Source organism: Ostrea edulis, chromosome 2 (assembly GCF_947568905.1).
Source record: "Ostrea edulis chromosome 2, xbOstEdul1.1, whole genome shotgun sequence".
Taxonomy (NCBI): Eukaryota; Metazoa; Mollusca; class Bivalvia; order Ostreida; family Ostreidae; genus Ostrea; species Ostrea edulis.
The window spans coordinates 36,345,260-36,359,191 of NC_079165.1; the positions used below are offsets into that span (position 1 = coordinate 36,345,260).

Sequence of the window (13,932 nt, forward strand, 5' to 3'; positions counted from 1 at the left end):
CTTAGTTCTCAAGAAAGTAACTCAGGAGCCCTATTTTCTGATATATTTGCACAAGACAAAAGGATGCAGAGCATCCACCATCTCTGGTTATAGGGCAGTTATTGCCACAGTTCACAAGGGCTGGAGTAAGAGTACAGTAAGTTCTGAAAAGAGCTTGACTGACTTGATTAAAGGGATTTTCAATTCAAATCCTTCAATTAAGCCATCGTTACCTAATTGGGATTTTCCAACTGTGTTATGGACTCTGTCCAAATACCCTTTTGAGCCCATTGAGTCTATAGATATCAAATGTTTGACTTGGAAAACTGTATTTCTGGTGGCTTTAGCATCTGTAGCTCGCGTGAGTGAAATACATGCTTTATCAGTCAAGGAATCAAATTTTAGAGAAGAACCTTCAGGAATTCGACTTCTTCCTAATCTGCAGTTTTTAGCCAAGACTCAGCGACTTAGTAAAGTATGGAATCCCATATTTATTCCTAGATTTGACAGGTTCGCAACAGAGCCAGATGATCTGTTGCTGTATCCATGCAGATGTTTAAAGATGTACAGAAAGAGTAAAAAGGATTTCAGAAATCAAAATGATGCATTTTTTCTTCCATATCAAAAGAATTTACATAGGCCTGCAGCAAAAGCATATATTTCTAGATGGATTGTTTCTCTCATTAAACATGTCTATGAAAATTCACCTGAACTGAACTTGAAGGAAGTTAGAGCTCATGATACCAGACGCTTTGCATCATCTTGGGCCCTGTTTAATGGAGCCTCAGTGAAAGAGATTCTTCTAGTAGCTCACTGGGCCTCTGAGAATACCTTCACCTCATCCTATTTGAAAGATGTATCTTGGGGAGAGGAAAACTTTGCCAGATCTTCTATTTTGAAAACAATGAAGTGGACAAAGAAAAAGAAACAGTAAGGGTGAGAAGATTTTTTAAATTTACTCTAATCCCTCCTCCTATGGCTACAAATTTTGTTTGTTGCAAAATGTTCGATGCAGGTAAGTATAGGTACTGAAATAAACTGGGTTTTTTTTTAAGGTAAAACCCCTGTTTATAAGATATCTATACTTACCTGTATATTTCCTTCCCACCTCCCCACTTTTAGAGTTTTAAGGGTCCCTCACATAAACTGAGATACCCGGATGTTGGGTATTGAAGAGTGGGTTAAGGGAAGATAACTCGTTCTAAAAAATATTCGGGCATAGTAGTAGGAGTCCGTGACATATTGCAAAATGTTCGATGCAGGTAAGTATATATATCTTATAAACAGGGGTTTTACCTTTAAAAACCCTCAAACTCAAGCATATAAAATCGCATGTAAATACTACTGGGTTTGCGATTTCGAAGCTAACTGCAATAACATATCAGCAATTTTAAAAATATTTTTAGGCGATCAAATAAAGTACAGTGTATTTGGCACCCAATAAAAATGCTTAGAATGGTTCCTCTTTGAATGGAACTAAAACTCGGTTTTATAGGTATATCTGTGGAAAACCCATAATAATTACATTATTATGGTTGGGTAACTTCCTGCAAAGCATTTGGTCCGCTTTGTTCATATTGCACTTGAAATACTTTGATTTCAAATGCGCTTTCTCGGGATGAACCAATCTTTTGATTGATTAATTGAATATTGTTTAACGTTCCTCTCGAGAATATTTCACTCAAATGGAGACGTCACCACTGTCGGTGAAGGGCTTCAAATTTAGGCCTATGCTCGGCGCTTATGGCCATTGAGCAGAGAGGGATCTTTATCGTGCCACACCTGCTGTGACACAGGGCCTCGGTTTTTGCGGTCTCATCCGAAGGACCACCCCATTTAGTCGCCTTTTACGACAAGCAAGAGGTACTGAGGATCTACTGTATCCTAATCCGGATTATTTTACAACGCTAACAAATACTAGCCAATTCTTTGGCAGGAATTTTGATTGGCTTATCATAGATTTTTGGAAGTTTAAATATCCTAAATTTTATTTTCCCTTGGATCGAAAAGCATTTTTGCAGCTGAAAAATTTAACAGTAATTCTATAATAGATACTAAAGAATGAAAGACTGCACTTTGGATATTTTACGTTAATTAATGTATGGCTGCTATTCGTTTGACGGAGGACTGCTCTTCTATTTGTATATTACAGTAACATATATAATGTTTGATCATTGCTTGTCATGGAAACGCATGACGTATATTAACATATATAACATTTGATCATTGGTTGTCATGGAAACGGAAGACTGCTCTCATACATGTATATTATCATACATAACATTAAATTTGATCATTGGTTGTCATGGAAACGGAGGACTGCTCTCCTACATGTATATTAACATATATAACATTTGATCATTGGTTGTCATGGAAACAGAGGAATGCTCTCCTACATGTATATTACATCTATAACGTTTGTTCATTGGTTGTCATGGAAACGGAAGACTGCTCTCCTATATGTATATTAACATTTGTTCATTGGTTGTCATGGAAACAGAGGAATGCTCTCCTACATGTATATTACATCTATAACATTTGTTCATTGGTTGTCATGGAAACGGAGGACTGCTCTTGTAATGAAAATGGAGGACTGCTCTCCTATACGTATATTTACTTATATGAAAGGCGAAGATAACGAACAGTGATCAATCTCATAACTCTTATAAGCAATATAAAATAGATAGTTGGGCAAACACGGACCCCTGAACACACCAGAGATGGGACCAGGTGCCTAGGAGAAATAATCATCCCTCATAAAACATTTGTATCATTGTTGTGATGAAAACGGAGGACTTATCTGCACATATATTAATATATTTGATTATACCGTACGTTTGATCAATGGTTGCGATGGAAACAGAGGATTGTTATCCCACATGTATATTTTCATTCATGTATATATTAACATATGATCACTACATGTAGTTGTGAGGATAAAGGAGGACTGTTTTCCCACAATTTATTTTGTCATATGTATGACTGTTCACCAATAACTATTGTATTATTTGCAATTTCGACCGTTTATCGTTTGTTTTCATACCATATATGACGAGTCCAATAAGTTGACATTTCATTTTCGTTTGAATATTATAGATTCAATAGTTTTCAATTTCAATGGTTAGCTAAAAAGAAATTGAGATATTGATCCTTTCAAGAGATAACAGATTTACACCCATACATTGTAAAAAGGGCAGTATCAATATCTACAAACAAAAAATATGCTTCATATTTCAGAAGATTTGAAAAAAACTGGTGTACAGCACACCCATTGGTTCATCTTACAGCATCTATTTCCACAGTCTAATTTTCTACGTGGTTTGGTACAACAGAGAATATCATTCAGTACTTGAAGCTATATTTCTATAGCGTTAGCTAGATCCACCAACTTTCATCTAATCCTTGCGAAATTAATCAGCTGAAATTAATCCTGGAAGGAGGGTAGTGTCTGTTAGCAAAACAGTCAGCAAGAAGGAACTGATTACTGTAAATGATGAATTATCAATCCAGTGATCTAGAAATTAAAGTTTAGGTCCTAGTTTTGTGTTAACCTACATTTTCTGGTTTTGAATTGACAGAAATTCATATGTGCGATATTAAATGGAATTAGATGTTATCGAAATCCATCATTTTCAGAAGAGGAAATTCAGTTATCATATCCAAAACAAGAAACAGACTGTCAAATGTTCTGGTTTAGAAGACACATAGACACCGCAGGATTAGACATTTCTTCCAGAGATTTTTTGTTTACTTTTATTGCGGCGTTACAGCACTTCTATACAGTGTTCTAACTACACTGTTAAATTCACGGTTGATGGGTGACAGATTAGGTTAAGGATGGTTATATAAAGTTCAAATAATAATAATGGTTTCAATGAATTTGGGCTTGGAAATACCCATATCATTTACATACCTTTGTTCTGTGCGACCTTGTAACGAACGTAACCAACTTATTCACTTTTTCTGTTTTGTTTTATTATCAAGTAGTCAAGAAAATATTTATTTTCGGACGAGGGCACTGAGGGAGAAAATAAATGTAAGAGATAAAAAGAATAGGTTCAAATATGAAACTATAATAAAGTAAAATGTTTATTATATTACAAGTAAAAGACAGATCTCTTCCGATTAACTGGCATTAAAGGACAAAAAAATCGAGTCCATAATTATTAAATAGTAGCATAGATGACTGATTTTTTTCTTCTTCAAAAATCAATTACCTTCCTATCTTACGGTTTTAATGAAAATCAATACACGTTAACGAGAAATGAATTATAAAACAGCAGTCAGAAGCATACCTTCAATACGTTACCCGCCTGTATAATGCGGGATAAATGAGTGTCCGACTCAATATATCAAATGTGTCCGACTTACGAACAAATTTCGATGTTGGGAGTTTATCGCATCTGAATTATTTTCCAATATTACTTACCAAGAATAGAAGTAAAGGTAATTTATTTTGAAAAAGGTTACATTAGATTCATTAATACCCATCCAGTAAGTAAATCTATATGATTAAAACCGGGTAATATTGCTGGGGAAGGGGGTTTACTGTTACACGTATTTGGAGAATTCTATACTGGATCCGTCTCTCGTAGGGGGAAATAGGCCTAGGGAAAATATAACCTTGGCCCCCTTTTCCTAGTAGAAAATGTTGCCCATGTATTTTGTGTTCATATTTTCTAATCATTAATGTTTAGGTCTAAAAAGTTGAGCAGACAATCTCGTAAAACTTGTCGACTGAGTCAGACTTTCCTGCGTAAAGTTTCATCTTCTCAAAAATCACTAGGCCTATACCAATTTGAATTAAAGTTGTCAAAAAGCAACTTTGTAAAGATTGCTTTAACAGAGCCATGAGAAGATAGAATCAAAATTGTTAGAATAAGGTGGAACGTTTAATGAGGGTACTGTACATAGATTCATGAAGAATCACTTCGGGTTGATGATGGAGAGAATCGAATAGAAGCACCCGTGGGTAACCAACGATGTGTAGAATCTACATCTACTGGGTACTGTAAAATCTACATATACTGGGTACTGTAAAATCTACATTTACTAAGTATTGTATAATCTACATATACTGTGTACTGTATAATCTACATCTACTGGGTACTGTAAAATCTACATTTACTGGGTACTGTAAAATCTACATATACTGGGTACTGTAAACTCTACATATACTGGGTGTAAAATCTAGATATACTGGGTACTGTAAATTCTACTTATGCTGGGTACTGTAAACTCTACATATGCTAGGTACTGTAAAATTTAGATATACTGGGTACTGTAAATTCTACTTATAATGGGCACTGTAGAATCTACATATACATGGACTAGAGAATCTACATATACTGGGTACCTTATAATCTATATATATAGTACCCAGTATATGTAGAATTAATGTCTAAACTTATAGACTGTTCCATCGTCGGATAGAAGCCTTTTCAGATCACGTGGATAGAAAAAGAAGCGGAAATATATATATGAATATTGATTATATATCATGACTGTACACATAGGAATATGTATAAATGTACTGAAGAATGGAGTGACTGGAATCATCCTACTTTCAGTTCTGTTCAGCCACTGTGTCAGTCAATGTACGGATAACTCTCAATTGATATAAACGTGGGAATCTATATATCTATATCTATATCTATATATACATGTATATATAGCTCTCTCTCACTTTGTAGAGCATTGTAAGCTGGTTTTGTTGTGCCTCGATTGCACCATGACTTCCAGCGTCGACGATTGATCCAGTCCGTCACGCTACCCGTGTTGTGGCATCGGTTGCAACATACCGGACGATCGAACCCCCCCCCTCCCCCTTTTCACAGTTTCCGATTTAAGTACCTTTGTAATATCCTTTTGATGAAAATTATTTACTGTAGAACTTTATTCCGTGCCAGGATCAATTTAACTAAGGAATATAAAATGCATGTCTCCCGGTGTTTTCATTGTCCGAAGGCTTCAGAAACTGAAAGGTTCTATAGGGTGATGCCTAAACCCGTAAACATTGTAGATTGAAACGAAGAATGTTTTCGTCAATTTTGTTTGTGAATTTAATAAATAATTCCTTTGATTTGTACAGAGATAAATGACAATAAACATTGTAAATGAAAACAACATTGAATTTGACCAGCACTATGAAAATTAGAAATGTTTATAAAAATATGTGAAGCAACAAATTCTTCAGTTTGCTGTAGTGGGTACAAAATTGAACAATTATGATTTGCTACCATAGAATCCATCTTAATCGCTCGTTCAACCGAGTTTCCTCCTGTTTGAATGGGACTTCCAAAATTGCACAACTTACATTAGACACATCACCTATATGAAATGAAAAGAAAACATTAAAAATTGAATTATATGACATCAGTTATGGAAACTAAATCATTACAAATACACTGTACATGCAAATGTGACATTTTAAATCTGTAATATTTAATAGATAAATTTTATTTTTGAAAATACATGTGAGTATGAACTGCAACGTGGTTCCCAGATTGAGGCCTTGGGTGGAATGAAAATTACAATGAAATCCGGAACCGAAAGAATCGACCAGAACGCGAATATTATGCGACACTGGGATGCTTTTAACAAAGAGCTCACAAGCGTCTTGCTGCATTGCAGTTCATACTCATAACTCGTATATTTTCAAAATTAAACTTTACATTCTGTTTTATGCCTGTAGAAATTCTCTGCCGTTAAGATAGACGTGCTTTATTTACACGTGTGACGATTCATACGCGGATAGTCACAACTGTAACTTGCGTTCGTGATGGTTTTTAAATACTCGTGATGGTTTTTAAATATTCGTGATGGCTTTTAAATATGTAAAAGGCAAAAAACATTGAATGGTATAGATAAATTTAAAATATATATTAATGTAGCTAAAGATAAAGATGCGAATGACTCTTGAAATATTAAATCATGTTCGCAACTTTTTGTTAATTTGATCACCGACTGTAAGCACGGAGTAAGGTTAAACAAGATGTGTTTGTGAAACACCGATACACCCGTATGGTAAAGCAGTTTTAGTACCCAAAAGAAAGGTCTTGTCACAATGAATACACATGTGAAATATGAAAGCCCTATCGTTAAAAATTCAAAAGTTTTGGCCTAGGTTATTGTTTCAAAACTAGGTAAAAAATTCCAGGTCAAGGACGTGAGGTCAAAAATTTCGGTACTAAAAGAAAATGTTTGTCAAAAGGGATACATATGTGAAATGATGAAAACCCTATCGCTAAACATTCAAAAGTTCTGACCGAAAACCGAATGTAGAGGCTAAATTTTTCAAAAGTAGGTCAAACTCATGATGAGGTCAAAATTTGTTTGATACTGAAAGGAAGGTCTTTTCAAATGTGATAACTCATGTGAAATATAAAAGCTCTATCACTAACCGTGCAACAGTTATGAACAAGGTTAAAGTTTTCAAAAGTAGGTTAAACTCCAAGGTCATGGGGGAAGATATTTTGTTACGCGTACCTAAAGAAAGGTCATGTAAAAAGGAATACATATGTGAAATACGAAAGCCCTATCACTAACCATTTAAAAGTTATGGCCAAGGTTTGCAAAAGTAGGCGAAGGCCACAAGGTCAAACATTTTGGTACCTAAAGAAAAGTATTGTAACAAAAATGCACTTGCGAAATATGAAAGCCCTATCACCAACCATTAAAAAGTTATGGCAAAGGTTAATGTTTCTCTAAAGTAGGTCAAACTTCAAGTTAAAGGTCACAAGGACAAACAATTTGGTACTAAAGGAAAGCTCTTGTCACAAGGAATACACATGTAAAATAAGAAAGCCTTATCACCATCCATTCAATGTTGATTGATGTTTTTTCGCCACACTCAACAATCTTTCAGTTATATGGTGGCGCCCAGTTTTTATTGGTGGAAGAGAGAACCCAGATACAATGTAACTGGGAAGAGACCACCGACCTTCCGAAAGTAAACTGGGAAACCAAAAGTTATAACCAAGGTTAATGGTTTTATGGACAAACAGATGGATAGACCAAAAATAAATGTTCACGAGAGTGGGACAAATTTTCATTATTGCACAAGTAAATCTGCTCAGTAAGTTTCTCATACGCAGTTTCATCACACATATTCGACAGATATAGGGCTCACGGTGGATGTGACCGGTCGACAGTGGATGCTTACTCCTCCTAGACACCTGATCCCACCTCTGTTGTGTCCAGGGGTCCGTGTGGGCCCAACTTTCTATTTTGTATTGCTTATAGGAGTTATGAGATTGATCACTGATCGTTATCTTCATCTTTCATACACAAACTAAGTACATGATAAGAATTAGGGAGTAATTTAATACATGAACTTCTTATTATATCACGTTATTTCGTTACTCGTACGTATCGTATCCGGGAAATTACTTGCAGATATGACATTGTTTTTATATTTTCACTTTAGTAAACTATTTTTTTCACTAGTATTTTGTATTTCCTACATTTATATATTCAAAGAAAAGCCAATTTTAATACATTTTTCGTCTTCTTCACTGACTATAGGTCTACTCTGTCCCACTTAGGCATTCAAAGTTCCACTAAATGCATCTCCTACACAGAAGAGCTCATATCTCGAAACGGGCATATTTTGTTACATGATGTGTACAATTCCGAGCTGATCGCTAATCAAAAGATACAACATTTCTGCTAATTACATCGGATGTGAGAAATCGAGAACATCATTAGCCAGTCTACACTGTATGTTGACCTATGGAACTGCACTGAATGATGCCATGAAATGCTTCACGTGGTCTCAATTGCCGATTGCTAATGAGGACACATTATCATTACATCTTAATTGATCGTAAAAATATAGCTACGAATGTTTGCTGAACATTGTCATAAACGTGTTCATCTACTATGAGTGATTTGGTAAGTTTGTATAAGAAGCCGAACAGTTGCTGTCTATTTCGCTTTTATTTCACCTTCCCAAACTGAGTGTGATCCACCACACTTCTCACAAATCCTTCACAGATTACATTGAAAATTTACGGTAGGTGTTGGTACCCTAAGTTTGTTGTTTAACGACCCATTCGAAAATTTTTCATTCATTTAGAGACGTCACCAACTTTAGTTTACAAGGCATAAATGTTGACCTATGCATGCCACTTATAGCTGTTATATTTTACATTTAACATAGAAATGTGTAACTGGGCGTTTCCGGGGCATGAACGTTGACATATGTACCCTAATTACACAGGTGGCTTACCTTTTCGAAATCGAAAGTCCTCCTCCCACTCGCCCTTCTCCGTGTCGAACACTTCCACTATCCTGACCTGTTGGCCGGTTTCTAGAAGAGTTCCTCCCATTACATATATGCGACTTCCTGTAAATAGACAGGAAAAATGACTTCATACACGAAGTTTGAATGTCATAACCAATTCTCAATTATTTGAGCATCGACGGGATAGAGTTATGTTATGTATCTCAACACCATCAGATACACAGACAATCAAACAGAGTCATAATATATCACCTAGAAATAAGCTAACAGTTAGAATACCAAACACACACAAACAACCAGACAAAGAAATAACTAGACAAATATACATACAAACAGATATGTAAACAACCAGACATATACCCAACAATCCAAATATACGTATATACACAAAACCAGAAAGACTGATAAACAATCATACAGCCAGAGAGTCAGATACACAAATAACTAAAGCGACTGCCACACAAACAATCATATACACTGTAGACAGATACATAAATAACTAAAGCGACTGCTACACAAACAATCATATACACTGTAGACAGATACATAAATAACTAAAGCGACTGTCACACAAACAATCATATACACTGTAGACAGATACATAAATAACTAAAGCGACTGCCACACAAACAATCATATACACTGTAGACAGATACATAAATAACTAAAGCGACTGCCACACAAACAATCATATACACTGTAGACAGATACATAAATAACTAAAGCGACTGCCACACAAACAATCATATACACTGTAGACAGATACACAAATAACTAAAGCGACTGTCACACAAACAATCATATACACTGTAGACAGATACATAAATAACTAAAGCGACTGCCACACAATCATATACACTGTATACAGATACATAAATAACTAAAGCGACTGTCACACAATCATATACACTGTAGACAGATACATAAATAACTAAAGCGACTGCTGCACAAACAATCATATACACTGTAGACAGATACATAAATAACTAAAGCGACTGCCACACAAACAATCATATACACTGTAGACAGATACATAAATAACTAAAGCGACTGTCACACAAACAATCATATACACTGTAGACAGATACATAAATAACTAAAGCGACTGCCACACAAACAATCATATACACTGTAGACAGATACATAAATAACTAAAGCGACTGTCACACAAACAATCATATACACTGTAGACAGATACATAAATAACTAAAGCGACTGCCACACAAACAATCATATACACTGTAGACAGATACATAAATAACTAAAGCGACTGTCACACAAACAATCATATACACTGTAGACAGATACATAAATAACTAAAGCGACTGCTACACAAACAATCATATACACTGTAGACAGATACATAAATAACTAAAGCGACTGCCACACAAACAATCATATACACTGTAGACAGATACATAAATAACTAAAGCGACTGCCACACAAACAATCATATACACTGTAGACAGATACATAAATAACTAAAGCGACTGCCACACAAACAATCATATACACTGTAGACAGATACATAAATAACTAAAGCGACTGTCACACAAACAATCATATACACTGTAGACAGATACATAAATAACTAAAGCGACTGTCACACAAACAATCATATACACTGTAGACAGATACATAAATAACTAAAGTGACTGCTACACAAACAATCATATACACTGTAGACAGATACATAAATAACTAAAGCGACTGTCACACAAACAATCATATACACTGTAGACAGATACATAAATAACTAAAGCGACTGCCACACAAACAATCATATACACTGTAGACAGATACATAAATAACTAAAGCGACTGCTACACAAACAATCATATACACTGTAGACAGATACACAAATAACTAAAGCGACTGTCACACAAACAATCATATACACTGTAGACAGATACATAAATAACTAAAGCGACTGCTACACAAACAATCATATACACTGTATACAGATACATAAATAACTAAAGCGACTGCCACACAAACAATCATATACACTGTAGACAGATACATAAATAACTAAAGCGACTGCTACACAAACAATCATATACACTGTAGACAGATACATAAATAACTAAAGCGACTGCCACACAAACAATCATATACACTGTAGACAGATACATAAATAACTAAAGCGACTGCTACACAAACAATCATATACACTGTAGACAGATACATAAATAACTAAAGCGACTGCCACACAAACAATCATATACACTGTAGACAGATACATAAATAACTAAAGCGACTGCTACACAAACAATCATATACACTGTAGACAGATACATAAATAACTAAAGCGACTGCTACACAAACAATCATATACACTGTATACAGATACATAAATAACTAAAGCGACTGCCACACAAACAATCATATACACTGTAGACAGATACATAAATAACTAGACATACAAATACACAGTAATACAGACAGATACACAACCAACTTAAACCGACTGCTACACAAACAATCATATACACTGTAGACAGATACATAAATAACCAGACATACAAATACACAGTAATACAGACAGATACAGAAGCAACTAAACCGATTGCTACACAAGTAATCATATAGACAGATATATAAAATAGGCAGACAAATACAGACAGATACACAACCAACTATTTTCTCTATATATTCGCATGTAAAACTTTGATCCCCTATTGTGGCCCACCCTACCCCGGGGGCCATGATCTTAACAAACTTGAATCTTTACTATGTCAGGAAGCTTCCATGTGAACTTGTTTAATCCAGTGATTCTTAAGAAGAAGAGTTTTAAATGATCCCACCCTTTTTGTGATTATCTACCTTTTGAAGGGGGCATAACCCTTCATTTGAACAAAGTTGAATCCCTTCACCCCAAAATGATTCGTACCACGTTTGATTGAAATTGGCCCACTAGTTCTGGAGAAGAGGATTTTTAAAATTTGTAAGTGTATTTTCGCTATTATCTCCCCTTGGGGAAGGGTGTTGGTACTCAACTGAAAAAAACTTGATTCCCCTTCACCCAAAGATAATGTTTGCTAAGTTTGGTTGAAATTGGCCAAGTGGTTCTGAAGAAGACGATGAAAATGTGCAAACTTTACGACGACAACGAAGCCAATGACAGAGAACGGAAAAAAATTTTGTGGCTCAGGTGAGCTAAATCTGGACCGACTGGTACACAAACAACCATACCAACTGATCCACAAACAATCATACAGACAATTTCAACCAAACTTGTCAAAAGCATCATTGGGTAAAAGGCATTTAAAATTGTTCAACTGACGTGAAGGGTCACACTCTTTTCAAAGGGGGGGGGGGGGGGTAATTTAAATAAATAAATAAAATATATGGTGGCATAATATAAAAATCTTCTCAAGAACCACTGGACCTGAAAAGACAGAACTTAAATGAAATCGTCCTTGACAAATGTTCAAATAATGGCATCCGAAGTTACAATGAGGTTACAATAGGGGATCAAAGTTTTAACATGGGGATACATAAGAAATATCTTTAAAATTTTCTAAAGAACAGCAGTGTCATGATTAATCCTATTAATATGCAAGCATCCTCGGTATTGTAGTTTCAAGTTTACTCACGTCACGACAGTGGGAGTAAGGATGGGGCTACAGTAAAAGAACGAAATCTTATTAGGGAATATAAAGGAAAAAATAATATTTGAAAATAGTTTTCTTTAAAGAAACAGGGTCATGAATAGTGATATTGATGTGTATGTATGCACAGGAACATGTATTGCAGATTCAAGTTTGTTTAAATCATGACCGCGGAATGTAGTATGAACCTCAATAGGGAATATGATAATCTTCTCAAGACCGACAAGGCCATTATTGGTCATATCAATTTGCAAGCATCCTCAGGTAATTAAGATTGAAGGTTTTTTTCAAAATCATGGCCCGGTATGAGTGTGTCAAGATGGAGCTTCATTAGGGATCAAAATGTGACATTGGAATAAAACAATATACATAGAGTCTTTGTTTGGTATGTTGGTTGTATATTGTTTCAAAAGTGGGTTACTTCATGAGGGAAAATATTTTATAACGTGTACCTAAAGATTGATTGAATGCATATTGTTTAATATCCCTCTCGAGAATTTGCGGTGAAGGCCTCAGAGGGCTGCAAAATTTAGACCTATGCTCGGCGCTTACGGCCATAGAGCAGGGAGATATCTTTATCGTACCACACCTGCTATGACAAGGGACATCGGTCACATCCGAAGGACGCCCCATTTAGTAGCCTCCTATATGTACATATGTACGACAAGCAAGGAGTACTGAGAACCTATTCTAACCCGGATCCCCACGGGATATAATCTTTGAAATTTTTTTTATAAAAAACATTGAGCCATGATGAGTATTTTTCCCCTTCTTGTTTTGTTTTTTCATTTTCTTATTCCTCAATTCATCTTCGATGTGAATTCAGAATAAATCTTAACCTGAATGGTTATTTCTGATTTCGTAACAGGGAGGGCGGTCGTGAGTTTGAACCCAGCCCGTGCAATGACCGCGTCAAACGTTAAAATGGGTAGTGATTGCTCCTTCACCAAACACCCGGCATTTACAAGTGAGAACCACGGGTCTTTCGGAAATGACCTTAAAAACGGAGGTCCTGTGTCGCGACAGGCGTTGGCACAATAAAGAACTCTCACTGCTATGGCCATGAGCGCTATGCGACCAGGTGAAGTATCA

The 13,932-nt window shown here is 35.6% G+C and overlaps 1 protein-coding gene across 4 annotated transcripts in view; it reads right to left on the bottom strand.

Annotated features, from left to right (window-relative positions):
• Window positions 1-6,017: 6,017 nt before the first annotated feature.
• LOC125681505 (kelch-like protein 9) overlaps window positions 6,018-13,932 on the bottom strand; it is a 20,019-nt gene continuing 12,104 nt past the window's right edge. For 3 of the 4 annotated variants that reach the window (XM_048921650.2, XM_048921651.2, XM_048921649.2), the window contains exons 7-8: window positions 9,212-9,328; window positions 6,018-6,309 (exon numbers count right to left, since the gene is read on the bottom strand). In XM_048921650.2, the coding sequence (XP_048777607.1) occupies window positions 6,215-6,309; window positions 9,212-9,328 (212 nt within the window). In that variant the 3' untranslated portion in view covers window positions 6,018-6,214. Of the gene's footprint in view, window positions 6,310-9,211; window positions 9,329-12,825; window positions 12,853-13,932 lie in introns of those variants that run through there. The other variant, XM_048921652.2, reaches the window with a different exon arrangement.